The following is a 24,997-nucleotide window of genomic DNA, read 5'->3' on the forward strand; positions in this document are numbered from 1 at the left end:
CCATTAATCTTATTTCATCCTCACAAAACCACCATGAGGCGGATGCTACAGGGGAGAGAACTTTGCTGCGGTCACCCCACCCTGGATGTGAAGTATGAGGGCCATCTCCCTCCACCCCCACAGTTTACAAATGGGCATCTGGGAAGGTAAGAGACGGGCTGGAATTTACCTTTTAGTCAATGTTTACGAATAATATAAGGGATTCTGTGCTCACCAGTTTTAGATTAGAGACGCAAAAGATCAAACTAATGGACATCCACCAAAGTCCAATCTGTCAGTCAATAAGCTTTTATAAACACTTATTGTGCTAAGCTGTGGGAAAACAAAGAAGGGCAAAAGCCAGCCCCTGCACTCAACTTTATATATATACACAAGACGCATACACACCTAGAGAGAGATATACATATACGTCTATATATACACACACATACGTACACACGCACAAATGGTGAACTGGAGATAATCCCTGGAGGACATTGCCTTGTCTGTTTGAATACACGGCTTTGTGTTCCACTTAACATACATTTCAAGCTCAGATTATGAGTAAGGCACGGTGAACATAAAAATGCAAATGATCCAATCCCTGCCCTCAAGGAGATTAAATTGACTACAATCTATTTGATTGACATCTCATATGATATGACTAATATTGTGAAGGAGAAAAGATCTTCCTCACCCCTTATTTTTTTTTTTTTAAGCCTGGCTTTGTATTTCTTTCCTGATTCCCTTTCTCTCTTCCTTGAAATCCTCCAAACATGTCCTTCCTTCCTTCCTTCCTCCCTCCGTTCCTCCTTCCTTCCTCCTTCCCTCCTCTCCCTCCCTCCCTTTCTCCCTTCTTTCCTTCTTTCCTTCTTTCTACCCTTCCTTCCTCCCTCCTTCTTGCCCTCCCTCTCTCCTTCCTTCTTTCCTTCCTTCCTTCCTCCCTCCTTCAATGCCCTCCCTCTCTCCTTCCTTCCTTCTTTCCTTCCTTCCTTCCTTCCTTCCTTCCTTCTTCCTTCCTTCCTTCTTTCCTTCTTTCCTTCCTTCCTTCTTCCTTCCTTCCTTCTTTCCTTCCTTCCTTCTTGCCTTTCTTCTTTCCTTCCTTCCTTCTTTCCTTCTTTCTTTCCTTTCTTCCTTCCTTCCTTCCTTCCTTCCTTCCTTCCTTCCTTCCTTCCTTCCTTCCTTCCTTCCTTCTTCCCTCTGGACTTCCTTTTGTTCTCAAAGTCCACCATGACATCAGGGAAGTGATGCTATGACATGAAGTGAATTGGATTCGAGGGAGAGAGGGCTGTACTTTCTTTTAAAAATTAGTTTTAAGAAGTGTGGTCTCCTCAGTCTCTTATAGGGATATTTGAATAATCTGCTTGTGCAACTCAGATCCTTACACCCTCTTTTTTCAGGAAAGGGACAAGATTTGGCTCGTACTGTATCTGTAATGATTTTGTCTATCTGCTGTGTTTTTAGGAGAGGACTTCTAGCTCTTCTTTTTCCTTGACAAACTAGACTTTATTTTTTTTTTAAGGAAGGGACTGTAGAGAGGAAATTTTCCTACAGTTTAAGGGTAGGTGAGGTTTAGGCCCACTGGTGAAAACAGTGTCCCTTTAGTCAAAATCCCAAGTTCTAACAGAGTATTCCTTTGTGCCGTGTGTGAGATGCTGACTTTAAGCACTGGCTGGAGAGTGAAATATGAGAACTGTCATTTATGTATTTTCTCTTAAAATATTTAGTTTTCAAACTGCCCATATTAGTGACCATCAGCTCACGATGCCAGTGCAACGTGTCAGCTTGGGGGAGTCTGAAGGACTGGCTGTGAGTCTGAAGGATTTAACATCCAAGAAAATAGGCAGAACAGGATAGATGATGGGCCCCAACCGAGATTTGTGAGGTGAGAAACCTTCCTTTCCAGAACTATCTTGTTTTTTCAGGCCTGGATCTCTGTGCCCGATTTGGCCAGCAAAGGTACAAGTCTGAAAGGTAAAGTCTGCTCATTTAGACTTTTTGAATTTCAAGTCCAACTTTTGAAATTTACTAGAACTTGTGATTGACATCTACCGAGTGTGCTATTACTGTAGAAAAGCACTTTTAGGGAAAAAAAAATCTATGAATTACCTAAATGCTCAAGTAGCACCCAAATGTAATATAGAGAATGGGAGAGAAAAGGCTCAGGATCAGTAAGAGTTTTTAGCATTTACTAGAATTTATTTGATTGCCATTTGACAGGTACTAATACTGTAGAGAAGTACCTTTGGGGGGAAAAAAATCTATGAATTACCTAAATGCTCAAGTAGCACCCAAATGTAATATAGAGAATGGGAGAGAAAAGGCTCAGGATAAGTAGAGTTCTCTGCCTTCAAAAGCCTTTTATAGGAATGGGTATTTGGAACGAGACAGTGATAGGGAAAGATTTGGTTTAACAACCACAAGGTTCTTACTTATCTCCTTTTTCTTTTATGCAACTGCTGGGAAAAGGGTCAACTTGTGTGTTTCTTGGAGCCCTGGCCCTGGGATCAGCCTAAGATATTCCTCGATGCTTCCCCATTTCCACAAAGTGATTTTAATTCTCAGCCTTTTAGACCTCATCTCAGGGGCAGCTCGCCCCGGAGTCACGGATGCACAGCTGGACATCAGAGGGGCAAACCCCCAAGCTTTTATCAGAATGTGACGCTATGGCGGCTGGAGAAGTCCAGGGGAGGCGGCGCCCCCAGGGATCCCGGGGGAGCATTAGTCCAGAGTGGCTCTGGTTTACAGACCAGGAAACTGAGGCCTGCGGGGAAGGCACTTGGCCAGACCGCGCCCAACGCGGCCAGGGGGCTGCTCCAGGGGCACCCCACGGTAACAGCACCGCCCGAACGCGGTCTATGTCGGGCTCGGTTCTGTCGCGGCCCGCACCGCGCGGCACCTGGAAGGCGAGGCCCTTCCCGGGACCGGCCGCCGGCTCCCGCGCCTCCAGACCTCTGGCCGCCGGCCATCCGGCCCCCGGGACGGCAGCTTGGTCTCTGCCTTCAACCTGGCTTAACCTTTGCCACCCGGGCTGGAGGAAGCCGGCCGGGCTCCCGGGGCGGGGGGGGAGGGGGGCAGTTACTGAAGGCAGCTTTATCTCCAGGCTGGACCCTCCCCCCTCCCCTGAGCACGTCCGGGCCCAGAAGAGAATGTTCCTTTTCCTTTGCGAATAATCTGATTTCCTTGGGGCTTCTGGGACATGCCTGAAGAAGGCTGGGAGAGCCGGGGCGCTACTTCTCCGGGTCACCCGGGGGGGTCCCCAATATCTGCCCAAGGCTCGGCATTCAAGGCTCTGCCTAATTTACACCTTACTCTCCCACTCCGGGGCCGGCCTTCTGCTCGGATTACCCCCCTCATCCCTCCCCGCTTCTCCCCCCTCCCCCGCAGCCCCTGCCCCTCCCCGGGTAATGATCTCCGGTTTGCCCCGCCCGGAGCCGGCTTTGTCTCTATCTGTTGGCAGTCAGCTCCCGGGGGTGGGTGGGGGGCACACTTTGGCCTATTTTCTGCCCTCCGCGTCCCGTACATAGTAGGTGCTTTAAAAAAGTTTCCTGGACTAATGAGTAGCGCGCTTTCTAACCACCAGCACCAGGTAGATTTCCTGCAAATGCAAGGGCCCTCTCCGCCCCCGCCCCGCCCTCCCCAGCACACACACTTGGCGCCCCCCGCCGTGCCCCGGGCGGGCTCGCGCTCCCTCCCGCCCCCAGCCCCTCCTCCTCCTCCTCCTCCCCGCTGGGGGGGGGGGCGCTCCTCAGAGCTGGCGCGCGGGGCGGGGGAGGGGGGGCGGTGACCTCATAGACTCGCCGCGGAGCGTGCGAAGCGAACACGCGCCCGCGCCGCCGCTCCCGTGCCCGCCCCCGCCCCCTCTCCCGCTCCCACTCTCGCTCCCCTCCGCGGGCGCCGGGCCGAGATGCGAGCGCCCGCCGGCCCGGAGCAGCCCCGCCGCCGCCCGCCCGCCGCCCGCTGAGCCGCCCGCCGGCGGGGAACCCGCCCGGACCATGTCCCCATTGTTCAGCTGGGTAGCCAAGGTACGGCGAGGGGGAGCAACTTTTTTTCGGGGCGGGGAAGTTGCCCCGCGGGGGGTCTCGGAGAAGGGGGGCCCTCAGAGAGGGGTCGGCGGGCTGGCGTTCGCAGGCAGGCGGGCGTGGTCCTTGAACTTGGGGAGCTGCGGGCGGGAGCCGACGGGGGGGCGGGACCTTCGGGAGGGGTTGAAAGTGGGCCTGCTCGCCTCCCCCGGCGCTTTCTGGGAGGGGGAGGGTCAGATCTCCCAGGGCTACTTTCCCGATGCGGGCCCCACTCTTTGGGGCGCCTCGGGTGCAGCTGCCTGGGAACCGGGGACTCCGGGGAGGGGCGTGTCAGCGGAATGGGGGGGGGGAGCGCGCAGCCGAGGGTACAGCCGGGGCCTCGGGTCCGGAGGGGGCCCCTAGCGTCCAGACTTAGCACCAAAGTGCTGAACTTCCGTGCGCTTCTGGGAGCTCCCGGAGACCCCCGACTGCGGGCGGAGCGTGCCTTGGTGGAGGGAGCGGGTTCCTGCGGGAGGCCCCTGCACGGGGGAGGTCCACAGCTGGAGTCCCTCCCAGGGGTCGGGGGCGGCATCTCCCCGGGGGCAGCAAGCCCGTGCGAGCTGGAAACTCCGGGCCTCAGTTTCTCCTTCTGTAGAGATGCCGGGATTTTCGGGGGAGGCTTCCTTCCTTGGTCCCACGTGTGCAACCCCTGTAAGGGACGGGCTCGAGACCTCCTAGGGCCAGTTCGCGTTGTAAGGTACAAAGGTCCCGACGGCCTGGGCCAGCTGTGCTGGGGGCCCCCCAGAGCAGTGGGCTCGGAACCCCACTTTTCTCAGAAGGACAACCGCCCTTTGGGGTTCCTCTGCTTGCTTCCACTCTGTGATGTTTCATTGCTAAAACACAGTAAGTTTATGGAATAATGAAAAACACCGAGCACATCTCCCGTTCCCTTGGCCTTTTAGCAACTTCCAAGTTTTTGACTATCCTGACTAGTCCCTTTCTGGAAACATTTACAAGTCTTTAGCCCGTACTCCTCCTCTTTGGGGCTCTGTATTTCACCTACATACCACTACTCTATTGCAAACTCTCCTAAAAAAAAAAAAAAAAGCTCTTTCCGGCTGGCCCTCACCCAGATCCTTCTTGGCTCGGGCAGACACTGTACATAAACATCTCCAGATAGCCATTAGCCCAATCTGAGGACCTGGAGGAAGCTGGAAGGTTAATGGGTTAACTTATCTGTAATATGATGAGACAGCGTTTTGGAATGCTGGTTTTAACAGTGTGTTTGCTAATTTTGACATGGCTGGGTGAGGACGTGCTTTTCTGCGCCTTGTTTATCAGTAAATAGGAAAAGTAAACTGTATGTGTTGTCTTTAGACTATTGCTGAGTGACCCTACCCTAAATCTGACTCCTGATCAAATGGGAAGCGGAGGAGAGCGGGATCATACAAAGCAGAGATTGAGAATGTAGAAAAAACAATTTTTCTGGTTTTAATAAAAAGCTACCTGAAAAATGATTAAAAAAAAAAAAAGAATATGTTTGAGATTGTGGCTTTGTTGTTGAGCTGGATAGAATCATTTTTATTTTTCAATTTTTGAATTGGATAGGATCTTAGGATAACTTTTGCATTGTAGGGAGAGATTAAGTAACTTGCTCAAGATCTCAGATATCATGAGATTTAAAATAGAGGAAATATTTCTAATTATTTTACTGTCCATCTTGCATATAGGCCTGGTAGTGGATTATCAACTCAGGACCTTCCTACCCAAGTTCAAGCTATGGATCAGACAGTTCAGCTACCAGGTAGTGAAAGTTTAGGTCATCTGAATCAATAGAGGGAATGAGCAAAGGAGATCTTCAGTCTTTCTGAGGTATTGAAGAAGTTGAGAACTCTCATTTTAATATTATATTTTGTTCAAGTGGCAGAAAAGGAATAGGGGTACTAAAAAATTACTTGAACCTTTTCTCCCTTTCCCTACACCTTATAATTCAGGTTATTCTTTTCTGCCACTGATCCACTTTAAAAATTTTGACAGGGAACAGTTTATTGCTAGAATTATTTATAATTTCCATTTTGTTTTCTAAATTTAATAAGATATAGGGATGTCAAGCTAAGTTTTCAGTTTTCTCCTCGTACAAGGGGATATTGCCAAGAATTCCAGCCAGAAATTACATAGGGAGATATAGTCACACATGTTTATATATTTCATGTCCTTTTCAAAAACGTAATTTTCATGTTTTCCACAGGAAACCATATTTTTGGTGGAAAGGAAGAAAATATGCAAATGATGTCATCTTTTGTTAAACTAGATGGTATTTTGCTTTTTCAAGGTGGACCCCCCTATTCTGTTATTCCCAAGTTCTTCAGTAAGAACTTGGAAAAAACTCAGTTCGAAACAGTATGTCCTGAGACCACTGAATCTGAAGAACTTTTAGGTCCTCACTTCTATACAAATTTTTCCCTCATGGGCAGAGGAGGTCTGTCAACAATTTAATATGCTTCATTATTAGGGAATCATATCTTTACTAAATTGGTAAGACTTCTGAGTGTTTTATATAAATATTACTTGTAAAAAACTTTCTATATTAGGGAATCCTGCATCTCTGGTGGGCACTGTTTTTTTCTAGTTATTGATAAACTTTACACTATCACTTTTCATCATGAAGTAATACAGTGATAGGGATAAAATAGGCAGTTGACACCCATAAAGTAGATCACCCCCAGTAATCTTGATTTGATTTTGAAGTGCAGTCTGGTAAGTTCTCTTGGACAAAGGCACTCACTCTTGGGTCTGGCCTAGCCTCAGACTCAGCCCTCCTGATTTCACATTTCCTCTTAGCTGTCTTTCTCATCTCCAATCTTTTCCTCTCTGCCACTTACTTCCCCTTTGCCTGCTCAGACCTCCCCTTATCTAAACAAGCCTTCTCTTTACCCCCTCCTTATCATACCTTTCCCCTTTTGATGAACGGTCTGGGCAAGTTTTCCTGTTCTTCTTTTGTTCCCCCTTTAGTCTTCAATTCTCCCTGTGGGCTCCTTCTTAAACACTCCATTCAGATAAAGGGCCCACTGTGGGATCACCAAGGAATGGGAAAATTCAGAGGGGGGGGTGCCCCTCTCCCCAAAGGAAAGAAAAAAGAGGAGGAATATTGAAACATTTTAAAAAGTGGGTGATGGAAACACAGGTTACATTGGGATCGTTTTTAAGGTAGCTTGTTCAAAGACATGCATGTCTATTTGTATATTTGTTACATTTTGTTAAGTTGCCCGGTTGCGGTTCATATCAATAGAATTATGAATATTAATGTGCTTTTATATACTCACCTATATATGCACATACACCCCCCACAGGAGTCTGAGAGACCTCGTGGAGTAGGAGTAATTGGAGCTTTCCTGAAATTAGGGAAACCGAGGTAGGGTGAGCATTCCACTTAGGAGGGTCGGCTCCATTTAAAATCAGTGTTGCTGGGATTGAGTGCGGGGGTGAGACATTATAAAGGGGGCGGCGGTGGCGTGATGCTGCTGGACATAGCGCGACCAAGGGCCTGCAGCATGTCCAGTGGAGAGGCGAGGGCTGCGGGGCTGAGTTTCTGGACATGATGGGGCAGGGCCTGGGGCGTGCGGAGGCTTGGAGGCCGAGTCGAGGCCATTTCAGTGGTCCTGGTGGACTTGCCCAGGGCTGTGGTTATGTGGGCGAGCACATGAGGGACGTGCTGAAAATGGGGGTGACGAGGTTGGGGATGGGTGGGACCTGTGGGGCGAATACCAGGGGGGAGGAGAGGAAGATGATGGGCAGTTGGGAGGCTGGGGGACCCAGAATGTGGCAGTACTTGGCAGTTGGGGAGAGGGAAGGGTTTTGGGAAAGATGATAGGTTTTAGGTGTCTAGGATTTGAGATGAGTGAATGATATGGAGTTATGTTGTAAGCTTTTGTAAATAAAAGTTGGAAAGAGGATGGTGGAAGTATTTTGAGTTTAGAATTTTAAAAACATGCATGGCCAAAATCACTTTTCAGGCTTTCTTTTCTGCAGCATTAGGCCCCAGTGACCCATCTCTGCCATCTTGTTGCCCCCACCTCCTTTTGGCTTTTGTGACCCTCTTGCAATCCTGTCTTTTTCTCTCTTCTTCCTGCCCCTGAAGTTTGGGTCCTGCCCAAGCACTTGGTTTTCTGCCACTCTTTGACTTGGTGAAGTCTTCCATAAATACCATCATCCTTTCTCCAGAGATACCCCAACATTCGCGTATCCTATCTCAGTCTCTTTGGGCCCCGATGCAGCATCTTCAGCTACCTCTTGGACGGCTCCAGGTTCTGTGGGATTTCAAACTCAAGTCCAAAAGTGAACTCAACAGTTTTCACCCCAAACTTGCTTCTTATCATTACTTCCTTATTTCTGGTGAAGACATTGCCATCTTTAATTCGCTGGCAATTGTTTAGAAACTCCATTTGAAGATATGCAAGATAATACAAAGCAGAAAACTTGGCACTGAACACTACTTTTCCTGTGTTATGTTTATAATGTGGATGCAAATAGAGAAGCAAGTTAATGACGATGTAGCTCGCATTAAACAGTAAGTATACTGTTAACTTGGATTTCTTTAGGGAAGTTCTCATCGACTTGTGATTTCTCAGAAGGAACTGCAGGCTTGTTAATTTAAAGAAATCAACAAACAAGAACCCCAATTCCATGGATAAATAACACATATGAAATTTTCTGAAATATTAGCAATGTGAATTTGTACAACTTTGTTTCGAAGAGTAATGCTAGGGAAGAGTCAGTGGTCCTTAGCTTGTATGTGAATATCGAAAATAGGATTCTAATTTTATTTCCATCCTTTCTTGCCTTTTATACTACAGTAACAAGGTCTTCTTCAGGCCTTGGTCCCCCGGAATGAACCATCCTGAAGCCGTCTGTGACTGGGAAGCATCACCATAATGCCCGGATCACTTGCTGTTATTCCTGGCTGATGACTTTCTCAGTGTAGACAAAACCGATTTTATAAAATGTACTCTGCTAGCCATCCGTGCCCTCAGCCTGGTTTGCAGCCCGGAGGCCATCTCCTCTTCACCGATGTTTATATTTTGATTTAAGGTTTATAGAAAATGTTCTTTATTTATCCCCAGTCTGGTGGGGATTGTCCTCCATTTTATTTTGATGCTGGTGGGTTAAGTGACTTGCCCCAGTATACCCAGCTAATTGGGTGTTAGCGTTGGAAGTTGAAGCCGGGTTTCCTCACTTCTTCCGCTGGTGGATTTGTTTTTGCTTCTGCCACATACTACTTTGCCTCTCTAAACACGCCTTTTGTCCATCCCGGTGGTCGAAATCTCCCATAAGCAGACACTGAATGACAGGCATGCAATATGTATAAGCTTCCTTGACGGTTTTAGAACGATTTATTTTATTCTTCGGTGAACTTAGGTCATTTTTAATGTTGTCTGGGCTTAAATTGGACATAGAATGATTAACTTGGTTAGTTTTTGTGTTGAATCCACTTCCTGAATTTCAGGAATTTGTCTTGTCTACTATAAAAAGCGATTTCAACCATTAATAAGATTGCAGTGGGCTCCTGTTCTCACCCTGCATCTGTGCTTGGAATACCAGAGCAGTAAGAAAGCCCTCGCCCAGGACTCAGTTGGAAACTGTACATTCCTCCAACGGCCGGTTGCTGGGATTGAAAACCACTTGAGAAGAAAGAGGGGCAGCCAGATGGTGCAGTGGATAGAGCATCTGGAATCAGGAGAACCTGAGTTCAAATCCGACCTCAGGCATTTAACACTTCCTGGCTGTGTGAGTTTGGGCAAGACACTTAACCCCGATTGCCACAAAAAGCAAATAAAACAGCTGTCTTCTTTAAAAAAAAAAACAAAAAAAAACACAAAATACCACCTGAGAGATAAGTAATTAGAATGTGGTTATAGATAGGGTGCAGTGTGAAATTGGTTCGATCCTGGCAGTGAAGAAGGCAGCTAACTGATGCAGTGGGTGGAGGAAGCACCGCCTCTAGACCTTAAATGACCTCTAACAATTCCTGGCCTTGTCTCCCTGGGTGTGTCACTATGTCTATTTATCGCCTTTTCCCCATCTGTAAAATGGGGATAATAGCGCCTTCCTTGAAGGATTTGTCTTAAGGATCAGGTGAAATCACAAATATAAAGTACTTAGTCCAGTACCAGGACTATATAAATGTTAGCTCTCATTATTATTCCAGTAGTTGATTTCTGGACAGGGAAGAAGGTGGTAGTATATTTCTTTCAACTAGCCATGTCCAGTTGAGATATGCTATTTTATTAATGTGCAAACATAGAGTTAATTTTGATCATTTACAAGCCAGATCCCAGTTGGGAATTTGTGCTTCATCTTTAGTTAGTTTTATAAATGCTGGCTGACTTAACTTGGTTGCATATTTTGTGCTAATTGTTAAAAGTTGCCTCATTCTCCCTCCCTCGCCCCCCCCCATTAATTCAAGATAAAAGCTTCCTGTTAATAGCTCCCTGCCTTCTTTAAAGTCACCCAGATTTGTAGCCCCCATCATCCTTTGCTGCATCGCCATATATAGTCCACTGCAAGGTCTTATCGATTCTTCCTTTAACAGTAAATATCTCGCGCATCCACCCTTTGCTCTCCACTCGTAGCTCCCCATAGTTCATCCCTCAGCTGGACTATGACAGGGCCCTCCAAATTCATCTTCTTCCTTCTCCATTCTGTCTTACACACAGCCACCAACATGAGAATTCTTTATTAAAGCACAGCTTTGACCGTGCGGTCTTCCCCTCAAAAAGATCTAGTATCAGTCTCTTAATTCTAGCATCCAGTAGAAGCTCCTGCTTGGGATTTGAAATCTTTCCCAGTCGGGTTCTATCCTATATAATAACTTTTCCATCGTTGCTAGGGCTGTGGTACGTTGAGAATTGTCAAAAGGATATTAATGCATCTTTTCAAAACACATGCTAGCAGAATCTCATGGGGAAGCACTCTGATTTATTTAGGGTATAGACAGCCCCTCTTCCTGGTGGTGGAGAGCAGCACACCATTTCCCATCATCCAGGCCTTTGCGGACTGTCCCATTTTCCACAGATTTTCAGAGAACACCGATAAGGGGTCGAGTCGATCATGCTCTTAGGAGCTCTGGAACATACTTGGTGCCTGGGGACTTGAATTCATCAGAGGTAGCCAGGCAGTCTCTTCACATTTCCTTATTTATCTTGGATTTCAGCTTGTCATCAGTCAATTGTTTTTGTTCTACCCTTCCAGGATAAAAAAGATGATTTTCTCGGCAGATAAATAAAACGAGAATTGAGCAGCTTGGCCTTTTTCTCCATTGTTGGCCAGCATCGATCCGTCCACTCTAAGGAATAGTACAGCTCCTACTTAGTGCCTGCTCTTTCCCTCAGTATAGTTTAAAAATAAACAAAACTCTGCCCTCTTTTTGGGTCCCAATTCTGATTTGGATTTGTAACACTCCTGATGCCATTCTTTTTCCCCCTCCTCTCCTTAATAGTATTTTATTTTTTTTCCAAATACTTATAAAGTTTTCAGTATTCATTTTAAAATAAGATTTTGAGTTTCACATTTTTCAACCTCTTTTCCTTCCCTCCCTTTCCCCAAGACAGCTAGCAATCTGATATGGTTATACAAGTGTAATCATGTTAAACATATTTCCACTTTAGTCATATTGTGAAAGAAAAATCAGAACAACAGGGAAAAAACACAGGAAAGAAAAAATGAAAAAATTGAAAAAAAAAAGTGAAAATAGTTTGCTTTGATCTGCATTCAGATCCCATAGCTCTTTCTCTGTGGGCAGCATTTTCTATCCCGTATCCTTTGGAATGGTCTCAGGTCCTTGTGTTGCTGAGAAGGGCTAAGTCTGTTACAGAGGGTCATCCCACAATGTTGCTCTCACTGTGTACATGTTCCCTTACTCACCTGATTCTATTCCCCTAATTTTTCACCCCTTTCTTCTTGAAAATCCTATAAAATCTAGGTTGGTTTATACTTCGATCTCTTTAGAAAACACTAACTTTTCAGAGAAATAGAAGGGAAAAAAGACATAGAAAAGGGATAGAAACAAGTATTGGGAAATTTTTGAGATGAGAAATAGATCTCACCTATTATTTCTTATAGCGAGATCATGCTCTTGGATAAATCTTTATCTGCACTAGAATACTGGACTAAAATGTTACCACTTTTTAATTTCTGCCTTTTAAAAGAATTGATAAGCAGTTTTTACCATTACTTAAATTCTTTTATTTGAATTCATTTTTTGTTACCCTAAATTTGACAGTCCTCAGCAAGCAAGAACATTTCCATACATATAGAACAGAAAAAGATTGAACTTGAAAGGCATCTTTTGTGAAAAGCTTGCAAATTCTTAAAGAATGTGATAAATTAGTGTGTTTCAAAGCTTTTCTGCTTATCTCTGTCTCCTTTTGTTTGTTCTTTAAAAAAAAAGTTACAATAACCCTTTTTCTCTTCTGTATATTTTGACATCACTTTAGCTGTATACCCAAATTAAAAAAAAATAATAAGCCCTTTATGGCTTATTTTATTTTAGAGAGTTTAATAATTATAGCAACTGACATTCATTTAGTTCTTACTAAAGGCTGGGCATTGGACTATAAGTGCTTTACAATGATTATTTTATTTGATCCTTATAACTATGGGAAGTTCCAGTTTTACAGATGAGGAAACTGAGACAAACGGCTTTAAGTGGCTTGCCCCGGATCACCCAGCTAATAAATATCTGAGGCAGGAGTTGAACCCGAGAAGATGATGGGTCTAGGACTCCATCTACGGTGATATTCATACCCCTAAAGCGGCCTTCTGCATTGACTGCCAGCCCATGGCTCTGTGCCCCACCATGTCCCATTCACCAAAAAAATGGAGATGGCTTCTCCTGCCAGTTCTCTTGTTTTCTCCCTGAGTTGAACCTAACTCAGTTCAGAAGGGTCAGAGAAAATTGTTTCCCCAAGATTATTACTGATTTAGGTCAAACTTAAAGAGTGCAGTAGAGAGGAAGCCCTCCCAGGGACCTGGACTTCAGGACACTTGTGTAACTCTGAACAAGTCCATGAAATTCATTATGTGCCTCGGGCTGCCTCCATTTTTGCAGTTGTCAAAGACAGATTCAAGCCCATCAGTCAGTTAATAGATAAGCCTTTATTAAGCGCTGCCTGTGTACCAGGCACTGAGCTGAGCCCCAGCTCAGATAGGATGACTTCTGAGATTTTTGCCAGCTCTGAAAGCCATTGATTCTGAGGAAACATTTCTCAGCAATCAGAAACTGAGGGTTTGCCAGTAAAAGTTGTGGGATCTCCTCTTTTGGAAATCTTCCAGCCTAAGAAAGAATTCCTTTTGTTGTGGGATAGCTTTCAAGTCACCCATTCCTAGGATAGGGAATGGACCAGATGATTTCATTGTGGCAGTTCCTTCCATGGGGTGGAACTAAAGGAAATCAGTCATTGGATGAAAATAACATTGTATGATTTGAATCTTTTTCACTTTCTCCCCCGCAGTGTTTTCTCCATTATAGGGGTAGTTTGGAGAACCTTACAATAGAGCTTATTCTCCCACAGCTGATCTCTGCGCTTCTGGAGACCCAGAGAGCTGAAAATTTCCTCATCAGCCGAGGTCTGGACTGGTCGGGGAACAAGGGTTCTGGGGGCTGCTATCAAAGTCCTGCTTATTTGTCTTTTAATTCTACAACTGACTGTCAGTCAAGTGGAGCTCACTGTGCCCAGATTTTCAAACGTTCCACTTTGTCTTCCAAAATGGCTCATGAAACATCAAGAAACAGAAAATAGAGAGTCTCTATTTTTAAGTCCTTTGGGATACTATTTCCTTAAAAGGACGGAATTTCCAGGAAGAAACTTTTAATACAAAGTTATCACTGAGCTCTGCTTCTGGGAGTGGTTAAATTCAGTGTCCTAGATGCTGAATGGTTTTTATCCTTCTGACCCATTTCCAAAGGAAGATATTCAAATACAAAAAATAATTGTTACCATCAGCAGTAAAATTTACTTTTGGCATCCAATCTTACAGGATCACTTGCTTCTCTTGTCTCTTTTTACACTACGGTTTTATTTTAGGCTGGGTTAAAATGTTCATCGTAACGTGTTCTTGTGTGTCATGGAGGCTTGATGCAGTGTGGTGGGAAGAAAAAAGCAGAAACTCGGATTTAAAAGTTCCTTGGCTTGGACCCTTTGTGAATCTTAATTTTTCTCATATGTAAAGTAATAATGCTTGTATTGTACACTTAGAAGAGTATTAGTGCTACATGGTGTTCCGGGGATTAAAAAGTGCTTTCGTCATCCTGTGGACTACTGAACGTCTCACTGTTGACTCCTCTGGGATTGTGTGGGAGCATCTTGGGTGGGAGCTCTCGACTAGGAGGCAGGGAGACCTCTGTAAGACGCTTGGAGAAAGGAAGGGAGTGAGCGTTTGTCAGGCATCTGCGATGAATGCCAGGCAGCTGCGTGTCCAGACCCTACAGCACCCCACTTATATTTAGACAATTTCCCTCTCTATAAGGTAATAGTAGCATCTACCTGACAGGGTCCTTGTGATTTTATTTTTTTCTTATTATACATGTGTATTAATTTTTTAAATACACTTGTCTTCATAAATCATGTTGGGAGAGAAAAATCAGAATAAAAAGGAAAAACCACACGAGGGAAAAAAAAAAAAACAGAAAAAAGAAATCAACATGGTAATGTGTTGATTTACGTTCACTCTCCTTGGTTCTTTTTCTGGATGCAGATGGCTTTTTCTGTCCAAGGTCTCTTGGGATTGCTTTGGATCACAGAACCACCAAGAAGAACCAAGAATTTCATAATTGATCATTGCACAGTGTGTGCATCAGTTCACGTGAATCTTTCCAGGCCTTTCTATAATCAGCTTGTTTGTCATTTTTTACACAACAATAATATTCCATTATCTTTATATACCACAACATATTCAGCCATTCTCCAACTTATGGGCTTCCACTCATTCCCAACCCCACAAAAAGCTGCTCCAAACATTTTTGCACATGTGGGGCCTTTTCCCTCCTTTGATTTGCTGGGGATACAGACCAGCAATGGCACTGCCTATTGCTATTGCTTGTACTATCATTACCATCACCACTACTACTGCAGCTACAACTACTACTCTAATTGCTACTATTATTTATATGGTTCATGCCTAGAAAAGTATTTCTAAAATGGGACACTGTTGGCTAAATTATGAATGTGCACTGTGCTGGGGATACACGTTCAGAGAGTGAAACGGTCCGTGCTTACAAGGGGCTTCCATTTTAACGAGGGAGACCACAAATACACATACAGATCTGTACAGCATAAATATAAAGTGAACAAATGGACACTTCCTTCATTACTTTATTTTTCTTTCTGTAAGTTGAGGACAAAATTGGAGTATTTCTCTTTTTTTAAAATCAGGGCTGTCATTTTTGTGAGAAGAATATACACATGAAGGTGACACACTAGTCCATTGATGGTGTAGGTTGGGTTAAAGTTGTCATACTGAGTAACTGCAGTAATTCAGACAGCTCTTGAAGCTTATCGGTCTTTTTTTTGGCAGAAAAGAAGCTTTGAACCTATTCCCAATAATTCTTGGCTGAGGTTGGAACTCTTGTAATCTTTTTCATCAGCCTTGCTCCATGAATGTTCCTGATTATAAAATTCCTCATTTTCAGGAAAGAAGCCACTGATTTCTCCCTGTTGTATGTTGTGAAATAAAAGAGGAGGAAAAAAATTGCATTTAAAATGTGCATATTTTTTTGAAACCGTTTCTCAGTTGGCTTGGCAATGGGCTTTTTTTTTTTTTTTTTTTTTTTTTGTAATTAGTCTGCTTTTCAATTGCTAAATCTTTTTCATAGATCTATAGAAATTTGTTTTTGGAATTGAATTTTGAGACTGGCTCCCAACCCCTCAGTAGCAATTTTTAGAAAATGTTTTATTGACTTTTTTTTTTTAACATCAGTGTCCTTTTCACTAATTGTTTCCCTTTCCCTCCAGTAGAAGATTCTTTTGCCTGTCAGTTCTTGGGAAGGAACTTGCCATCCCTGACAGCTGATCATGCGATCTCTGTTGGAACATCATGACGGTGCTCCCTACCCAGCCAAGTCTCCCGTCTCATTTTGGGACAGCTCTATCAGAAAGCTCCTCCTTTGGATTGAGCTGAAACTTACCTACGTGAGCCTGCTGGTCCGAGGACTGGAATCGAGTGAGAAACGGGCTCTCTGCTTCAGGCTTCCCATCTGGCTCAGCCTGGAAACCGGAGCCCTGGTGGTGGTTCTAGTGTACGGTGGCACGTCATGGGAGTAGGAGCCATGGGGGCAGTAGCCTGAGCCCGCTGGTGGTTGGCCCAGGTCCCCGATCTGCCCCCCCAGAATACGAAGGGCTTTTTGTTGGTAGACTCTGTTGAAGACTTGATCAGCTCAGTCTGCTGCAGATCAAGACTCTGGAGTTCAAGTGGTGCCCCAGCCTTAGTTTCCCTGTGGTTAGAAATGTGAGTATATGGTGTCAGCTGGGAACCGTCTCCAGCTCAGCCTCACAGAGGCGCTGAATTTCTAAGTTTTCTCGGGGCAGGGGAGGTCATTGCCAAAGAGTGCAGCTGATGCTGACCTTTGGTTCCTCTTGGAAGTAAATGATGGTGAAAAACGCCGTCTCCTTCAGAGGGAAGCTGATAGATTTGCAGTGCAGACTGAAGCATGGTTTCTTTGTTCACTTTCTTAATTTTTCTTGCTTTCTTTTTCCATATAGCTAATGTGTTGTATGACTTCATATGTATACTAGGTATTACACTACCTGCCTTAGCAATGGGGAAGGCAGGGAGAATTTGGAACTCAGCAAGGCGTACTGCTGTAGAGAGAACACCGCTGTATTAAGCTGCTTTCATATATAATCAGTCCGTACGGTGTCAACATTCTAGCAGCATTCCTTTTAAAATTAAAAAGATTTTAAAAAGAAAATAGCCTAAGTAGACACAGAGAGACTGCTTCACAGTCATGTGTGGTTTAATGACTATGGAGACACGTAACATCCTCAGGTGTACGGGCAAGCACCAGCGTTTCAGAAATGTATTATTTTGTTATGGGGAGTATTTCCTCCGTCATCATAGACCCCATAACATCTATATCTTGGTAAGATATACCAAGGCGGTGTCTTGGGACCCCCTGGTCCATCCCTCTGCAAGAGAAGTCAGTCTGGTCATGAACTTTGCCATGTTTAGTCATGCTCACCATAATTCTGGTTTGGGGATTGGAGAGTTTGAGTTGTACTCTGAAGATCCAGGGCTGATACTGCCCTACTATATAAGGTATTAGACGAGGTCTTTAAAAGGGGTGTTTTTAACATCCATGCAAGGTTATATATATTAGAAAAGTATTATTGTTTTGAAAGATAGTTCCTCGGGTGTCATGTAATTTTGTCCTGTAGATGCCGTAAGCAGTTAAAGATAATAACATACTTACTGTGTTCTGATTTTATTAAAGTCATTAGTTCCCACAGGTAAATGAGAATGTCTTCAAAATCGATTCATTTGTAGGATCAAAGAAGGATTCGACCTAGTCAAAACTACACTAACTAGTACGTGTATGATTTTATTTAGCTATTTACTAGACTGTGACACATTTTAAATATCTTGATTATCTAAATGCACTTTGGTGACATGGTCTTACTTTGCATAATTGAAAGGAAAATTTGAATCTAATGAAATTTAGCATTCTAAAGATTCCATTATTGAAATGCTTTCTCCCACAAAAAGTGGCTTTTTGACATGTTATCCATTTATAGTCATGATTGAAGACAGCTAGTAAATGATTTCTAACATAAAATAAATTAATAAACACCAGAAAAGTCTATTAGGACTGATGAATAGTTAGGTTTATTGATGGATATTTGGTTTTATCCTGTAATTGTATTCTTTACCATGCGTCTTGTTGCAAATTGTAGTGATATGACTATATTGCTTTAAAAAAAATTGATGGTATTAAAATAGTTGTGAGCATATAAATTTAGCATTGCAGTCATTTAAGTTGGATTTAAGGTTGGATTGTAGGCATTTAAAATAGAATTTTTTGTAGTAGTAAGAAATTGCTTACTGGTGATACAGCTCTGTTGACTTGATTGAATGGAAGCATGTATTCTTGGGCAACAGACCAGCTTCTATGCTTGGTTCACACAATGTTTTAAGCCCCGTGTTCTTTCTCAGTGTAGTATATAGGGAGGGACAGCCTTTTGCTCACAAAATGCATTACTCTTCGGTGAAGAAAGCCCTCAGAACATGTAATGTTTTTTGGTCGTAGGATAGCATCCTTTGATTTTTAGATTCTATCACATAGTTGACTTCAAAGGTCAGTCTTTTCTGTCCAGTCTTTGCTGAATTTGTCTTCTTATGAGGACGTGAGCTTAGATTTTTGAAAGATAACACAGGGCAGAGGGCCGGATTCTGCCCGGTCCTTCCACGCTGACAAGCGTTCAAATACGGACTGTATCTGTTGTCGGAGGTCAGCCCGATCGACAGAATGGCGATGGGTCATCAGCTTTTTGTCCATCAAGTGGTTCTCCGTGACTCAATGGAGGGAGGGCCCACTCCACAGAAATAACAGAAATGAAATACTGACTTATAAATAGACATTTGAGAGATTTTCCGTAGAAATGCAACAAGATTCCTTTTTTGGCACAGAAGTAATTTATTACTCATCTATCTCCCACCCCTGCACATCCTCATCAGTTTAGAGGAGGAAATATAAGATTACTAATTTTTTTAAATTTTAAGTCATTTCTTCCAGAAAAGGACAGCATTTATTAACAGCTTCAATCTTGAATCTCTGAGAAGCTGGAGTAGGACAATTGAAGATGTGTGAGGTGTCTGTCATTAAAAAGATTTGAGAGCCTTATCAAAGCCTTCAGAGAGACTTGAATGCTGGTAATACGATAGGAGTCAAAGTGAAATTGTAGTAGACCAGAGGTGAGAAGGAGCGCAGAAAAGGCTCCTGGAAGTGGTCATGGGCCAGGGTCGTAGCTGGGTGTCTGGGGGATCTGAGTTCTGGCCCGGCCAAGGTTCTTGTCACCTGCAGTTCGGCACCTGTTTCACTTACCTATTTGGCTAGGAAAGTATCTTTGGAAAGGGAGAAGAGGGAGGCAGACTCCCTGGCTCACATACTTGCTTCAGCCCCTTAGTTTCTCCATTGATGTGAGTAGCAAACTTTCTTTGCCAGAGCATGGATGAGAGAGCATTTATAAAAAGTAAGGAGGTGTTGGAGAAAAGGGATCCCCGGATACAACATTTTACACCTCATTGCAGCTGACCTTCTTCTGGTTCAGCTCCCAAGGACTCCGACCGACCTCGTCCGTTCCGTAGTTGTTAGCTCCTGGCCCGCAGTGTGCTAAGCTTCTAGGGACTTGTGAGAAAATCTTCTTCATTAGTGGGAACTGAAGAAAGGAATCTGGCCCCGTGTGGCACAGAAGGCTGACCCCTTCCCCCCTTGCCAGGCCAAAGCTCCAGGTTGGTGCTTCTTTTGGACTGACTGAAGCACAGCTAGCTGTAATAGGTAATCTTACAGGACGACTATTACAAAGGTTATCACTGTCATTTTTTATTGCAAAGTTTAAAAAAGAACAATGTGGGAACAGGGAAGGTTTCCATGCTGGAGGTGGTGGTAGAGGCCAGAAATGGCTGGGAATTCTCTTTAATGGATGGCCAGTAATTGAGGAGGTGGAGAGGAAGGACATTTCCAAAGACTTGGGGGTAAATAGGTGAGCAGGGCCATGGTCTTTTACCAGAACATATGGATGGAGAACTTGCAGAAGTTGCCACTGAGTTTTGGAGTACGGTTTGTCTGCAGCTGCCCTTTGTTCCTAGATTGGATCCCGAGAAGGCTTCCGAACAGTGATGATGGTAGTGGTGATGATGGTGATAACAGCTCACGGTTATAGTGCTTTAAGCTTGAAAAGTTGTTTCCTGCCAGGAGTTAGGCCTTTTAATGTTGCCACTTTGTCCACAAAGCCCCCTTTGATACCCTGATGTTGCCCTGATGTTGGAAGTGACCTTAGCTCCGGTCCCATGTAGCACAGTTTGTCAGTTTTCTGTATTGACATCTTATTCATTATTAATAATAGCTTATTAAGCTTAAGAACTCCTTTTTATCTAAACTTTAGATATCTCCAAGAATGGTAAAGTGGATTCTTAATAAATGTTAAGTGAATAAAAGAAGATATTGGGGATATTACTATTATTTCTCATTTTATAGAAAAAGAAATTTGAGATCCCCAATGTTACATATATGAATCCAGGGAATAACAGAATTCACATTTAGAATCAGATCTTTTTCTGGTTTGCTCCTTTTTCTTTTAGTACAAAATGTAAGTTGGTGGTATCAAGTCCAAATACAAATGGGAGTTAGTAAACCATGCATAAGATCCCTGGGAAGTGGCGTGGGGAATTAGAAAATCACATATTAACTTTATGTTTTAGTATTTATTTATTCTTATTTCTTATTTATTTTGTAAATCTTTCCCAATTACATTTTGTTTCTAGCTGCACTGGTAAGTGGTGCAGGGCCCATGGGTGATACCTCTGATAAAAATCAACAAGAAACAACAATAAATAACGTACAAAACAAATAAAAATGTGAAACAGATGACATTGTTTAAAGACAAGCCAGAAGCTTAGCATTAACAGAAGGATTCTTGTTCTTTTATGTGTAACGTGAGGTTAGTTGAGAAGGCAAAAACTTCTTTCCACCGTGATATCTGATTTACCTGAAATTCTTCACTGATTTTCAGATGCATTGAATGCCAGTTAAACGGAAACTTCGCCATTTTAAAAGAGAGAGATTGACTAATCTTGAATAATTGACAAGCTTGTCGACTTGTATCTTAAGCAAGGCTCCAAGTGGATGTGTTAGCCAATAGCTGGGGAAGCCGCTTTATAGATCAGCTTCAGAATCATTCTGTTCTAATGTTTTTAAAAAGTATATATTTAGGGGGAGGGAATGAATTGTAATTGTAAAGAAGCATGTTAGGAAAATTGAAGCCTGCTAGGGGAGTTCAGAGCATCTTTTAAAAGAATCTGATTTTTTTCTTTACTTTTTTCTTTTTTTTTTTAAGTTTTAAATTTAAAAAAATGAAAAAAGCCAAGTTCTGAATGATCTGCAAAATAAATAAATGGAAAAGACTCCAAAATTAAAGGCTGGATTAGTCATTTGAGGTCTCTTCCCAAGGCCAAATCCTGATAAAGCTCTCTTATTTGGAGGACAGGAGTCACAGATTATGGGGTCATAGATTTAGAATTGGAAGGAGTCTTTTGAGGTACTCTGCTCCAATCCCTTCATCTTACACATGAGGGACCTGAGACTCAAGATGATATGGGTTGTAAGCATTAGCAGTCAAGTAAAGAAGTTTATTTAGGGGGAAAATAAGGGGAATATTGATTGGTACATTTGTGTAATTTGTCAGTAGCTCTTTGTTTTAAAGGGGGAGGCTGTGTTATAGGCTGAAGTGCTCTTGCAGCCGGAGCGCTCGGTCAGAAGCTGAGAGCGCCCAGAAGGGAGCCCAGGCCCTTCTCTCTGACAAACTACGCAGGTAGTTGGGGCAGACGGGCTCTGAGGGCCCACCAGCTGCAGTGCCAGCCCCACTCAGAGACTCGCTAAGTCCCGCTTGGCAGAAGCCCAGCCAGCGGGGGCTGGCGGGCAACCCCAAAGGCCCTTTGTTTCACAAGGGAAAGAGTCCTTGGTGGGAGCTTAGAACATTTAACCAAGTCCCGTTTACACCTGGAGCGGCCGAGGCCCGGTGTCTGTCACCTGGGCTGTGAACAGCCCAGCCAGTCTGAATTCGAGTTCTCGGGCTTTCACTCTGCATCTGCCCCCTTGAATCGTCCCTCTTCCTCCCCCTCTGCCCTCTATTTCTTTCCTCTTTCTCTCTCCTCCCTGTGGCCTTTCAAGGGAAAACCAGTGTCGGCGATGGTGGTCTGAGCAGTGCCTCGTGGGCTACGTGTTTTTATGATCTTCAAACTGGAGATGGTCATTTTAAATATGAATACGCTGAAGCCCAGAGGTTTTCACAGTGGGGACTGTCCCCAAGTCTCCCCCGGTGTGCTTGGTTTTTCCTACACGAGGGGCTCCTCTGGATTTGCTTCAATTCAGCAGGTATTTCTTGGGGGTCAAGCCATGTACTAGAGAAGGGGAAACAGGGCGCTCGCCTCCCGAGGAGCCGGCCAGGCAAAGCCCCCACAGGAGGGGAGCGCTCTGCACGCCCCTGTGACAATCAGGCGCCCTAACATGTGGCATGTTTGGTGCACCGTAGGAGGGGCGGGGGCTGTGCTTTGCTCCCAGTTGGCGGTCCGCTATCAGTCCTGCTCCCCTTGTTCTCGGCAGTTCTTTCTCGTCCAAAGCATGATTGACTGGTTCGCGTACAATGCGTGCTTTGATTCAGTTATCCAGAGGAAATCCTTGACTCATGACTTAGCCATCCTGGCATCAGCCGGGTTGCTGGTGACTGGGCAGGGGTTCTGGGCTCGGGGATGGGATCCTGGGCTCGGGGCCGGGTCCCGGACTCGGGGATAGGATCTTGGGCTTGGGGCTGGGGTCCTGGGCTCAGGGCCAGGTCCCGGGCTCGGAGATGGGGTCCCGGGTTTGGGGCAGTCCACCTTGTCAGCCCAGATCTGGGACACACCTTCTGTGGAAGCAACGACAACGTTGCAGTTCAGAGACAAGCTTCCATGCAGGTCCTGCCGTACTGTAATCAGTAGTGCTCCGGCCCCTGAGAGGCTTCGGCCCCTGGACTGCCTGGGAGGCTGAGCGGACGCTGACTAGTCGCGCCTCCCCAGGGGCGCTTGCAGAGCTCAGGTCACGTAGGGTGTTCCAAAAGTCTCATTAGGCTAGTCTTAAGGCCCGCTGGCAAAAACTTGAACATTTCTAAGCTATTCCAGCTTAAACTGCTTTGAAACTCTGTGAGATGGAAAGAGCTTTGCAAACCCTAAAGCCTCATGTCAATAGTAGCCCTTTTGTCATTATACACATGCGACTTCCCGTGGGATGGATGTTTATTGGTAAAGAACATGGTGTCTATGAACTATGCAAAAGCAGTGAATTACGTATACAATGGATAGAACCCATTTGGACCATTCCTGGCTCATTCTCCTCCATTCTGGAGCCTGGGGTGGACTGGAGAATCTAGTGGGCCCCCTCGCCCCCTCTTTTACTGAGGGAAGGAGGAAATGAATCACAACCGTGATCCCTGAGGACAATGGGGGCGCTTGTTCGGGGAAGTTTCTGGGTGCTCGGGCAGGCTGGCGGTCGTAATAGAGCCGTCCCCCTGCCATAGCCTTTCGTCTTGCATTGGCCGCATAATTCTTCCCTTCTGCAGGTCCTGAAGGTTCGGGACCTTGGTGGCCCCAGAATTCTGGGGGGGAGGCTTTGGACACCCCACTTACCGGGGAGCCTTGGAGCTCGCTTGTCCCTCAGCATCATGGTGAGTAGGGTGGTGGGCTTTCAGTCCGGAAGTGTGGGGTTCAGATCCTGCCTCGGCCACTCGGTAGTGTTTCTCCATGAACAAGTCACTGAGTTTCAGTGGAGCCTCAGTTTCTCCATCCTGAGCTCCCTCCTGCCCCGGAGCTGGTGGCCTGTGACTTTGTTCCACTCTGGCTCCATGATTCTGACTCAGCCCCATCTTCTGTTTGCTGAAAGCCCCGGAGGCCCTGGCTTGGCCTTGGGTGCAGGACTCAAGTGGGGCCTTCGACCCCGGCCGGCTGGGCTAGCTCCCGGTGCCCCCGGCGGGCGTCTCGGCCTGGAAGAGTGCCCGGCTCCCCGGAAGCTGTAGAGGTTATGCCCAGGCGGAAACACAGGAGAAGTGCGCTGTCGACCTAGGGGGGTTGGGGAGCATGCCGTGGGGGCCACCTTTGGGTCCTCTCCTCCCTGCCAGGGCAGGGGAAGCAGAAGTGGCCACATCCACGGCTGTTTTCGGTAGGCTGCTCCTGGAGGGGGGAGTCTTCACCTTCCCAGGTCCTGGACCCGTCAGTGGGCTGGGGAAGCTCGTCTCAGAAAAAGGATTTGAAATGCCCCAAATCAAGCATGCAGGTCTGCAGAGGAAACCAGGTCCAGTGAGACAGTCGTGGGGAGGTTAAGACCGGACCACCCCCGAGGTCACGGCCCCCTGGGATGAGAGCCCTGGGCTCGGGTAGCAGGCCGAAAGGCCGAGGTGGGGGCAGGGGGGGATTTGCTTTTCGGAAAGGGAATTAGCATGGGAGGAACTTCCCCAGGTTACCCCCGAAACGTGCCGGGCACGGACCTCCGCCTTGGGCACTCCCCGGGCTGTGGCACAGGCCAAAGCCAGAGTAAATGGACGGTCCCGAGGATTTCTTTTTTTCTTTTTTTACTTTAAATAGCAAACTCTCACTCATCCCCTTAGGGTTTGAATATCTTTCTTGGTATTTCCCTGACAAGAGTTTGCTTAAAAATTCAGGTTACCCGATACCAGTGATAGGTCGGGCTCGGTGAGGGGGCCGGTATGTGTGGAAGGCGGCAGCTGCGGTCAGACATGGAGGCCCCGGTGCTAGGGGCGCCGCGGACAGGGATGCCCCATGTGGAGAGGGCCGGAACTCTGGGAAGTCTGCTTGAAACAAGGGTTAGCTCAGAGGAATCAATGAGACAGTGGTTCTCTCGTTCACATATACTTAGCGCGGTGATGTCATGGCCCTCTAGTTCACACATGCTCCGTGTGCTGTAATGGTGTAATCACAATAAGGTATATAAGGGCCAACAGGGCCTGGAAATGATTCATTCCATCTCTGACCAGCCCCGTGGCCCTCCTGCCTCCTGCACTTCTCTGCTAAGACCAAGGACTCGGGCTGATCCCGAGCGCCTCCAGAGAGCCAGCCCGGACATTAGAGCAGTGGGCCAAAGCCTTTCCTGGGTGGGGGGAGCCCTCTCACCGGCCGGCGGACTTTGTTTCCTGGGCCTTGCCTTGCTGCCCCCCCGCCACGGTTCTTCCCAGGAGACTGGCAGGTCCCGGGCTGGAAGCGGG

The 24,997-nt window shown here is 45.5% G+C and overlaps 1 protein-coding gene across 7 annotated transcripts in view; it reads left to right on the forward strand.

The window, feature by feature from the left end:
* The window catches only part of TBC1D1 (TBC1 domain family member 1), a 223,798-nt gene that overhangs the window by 69,208 nt on the left and 129,593 nt on the right, over positions 1 to 24,997 (forward strand). Inside the window, exon 1 of one of the 7 annotated variants that reach the window (XM_051965695.1) lies at positions 3,909 to 4,004. The exons of the other annotated variants lie outside the window; for them this stretch is intronic. Within the exon in view, the coding sequence (XP_051821655.1) occupies positions 3,975 to 4,004 (30 nt within the window). The 5' untranslated portion in view covers positions 3,909 to 3,974. Of the gene's footprint in view, positions 1 to 3,908; positions 4,005 to 24,997 lie in introns of those variants that run through there. 7 annotated transcript variants of the gene reach the window in all.

The sequence above is a fragment of the Antechinus flavipes genome, chromosome 6, assembly GCF_016432865.1.
Source record: "Antechinus flavipes isolate AdamAnt ecotype Samford, QLD, Australia chromosome 6, AdamAnt_v2, whole genome shotgun sequence".
NCBI classification, from domain to species: Eukaryota; Metazoa; Chordata; class Mammalia; order Dasyuromorphia; family Dasyuridae; genus Antechinus; species Antechinus flavipes.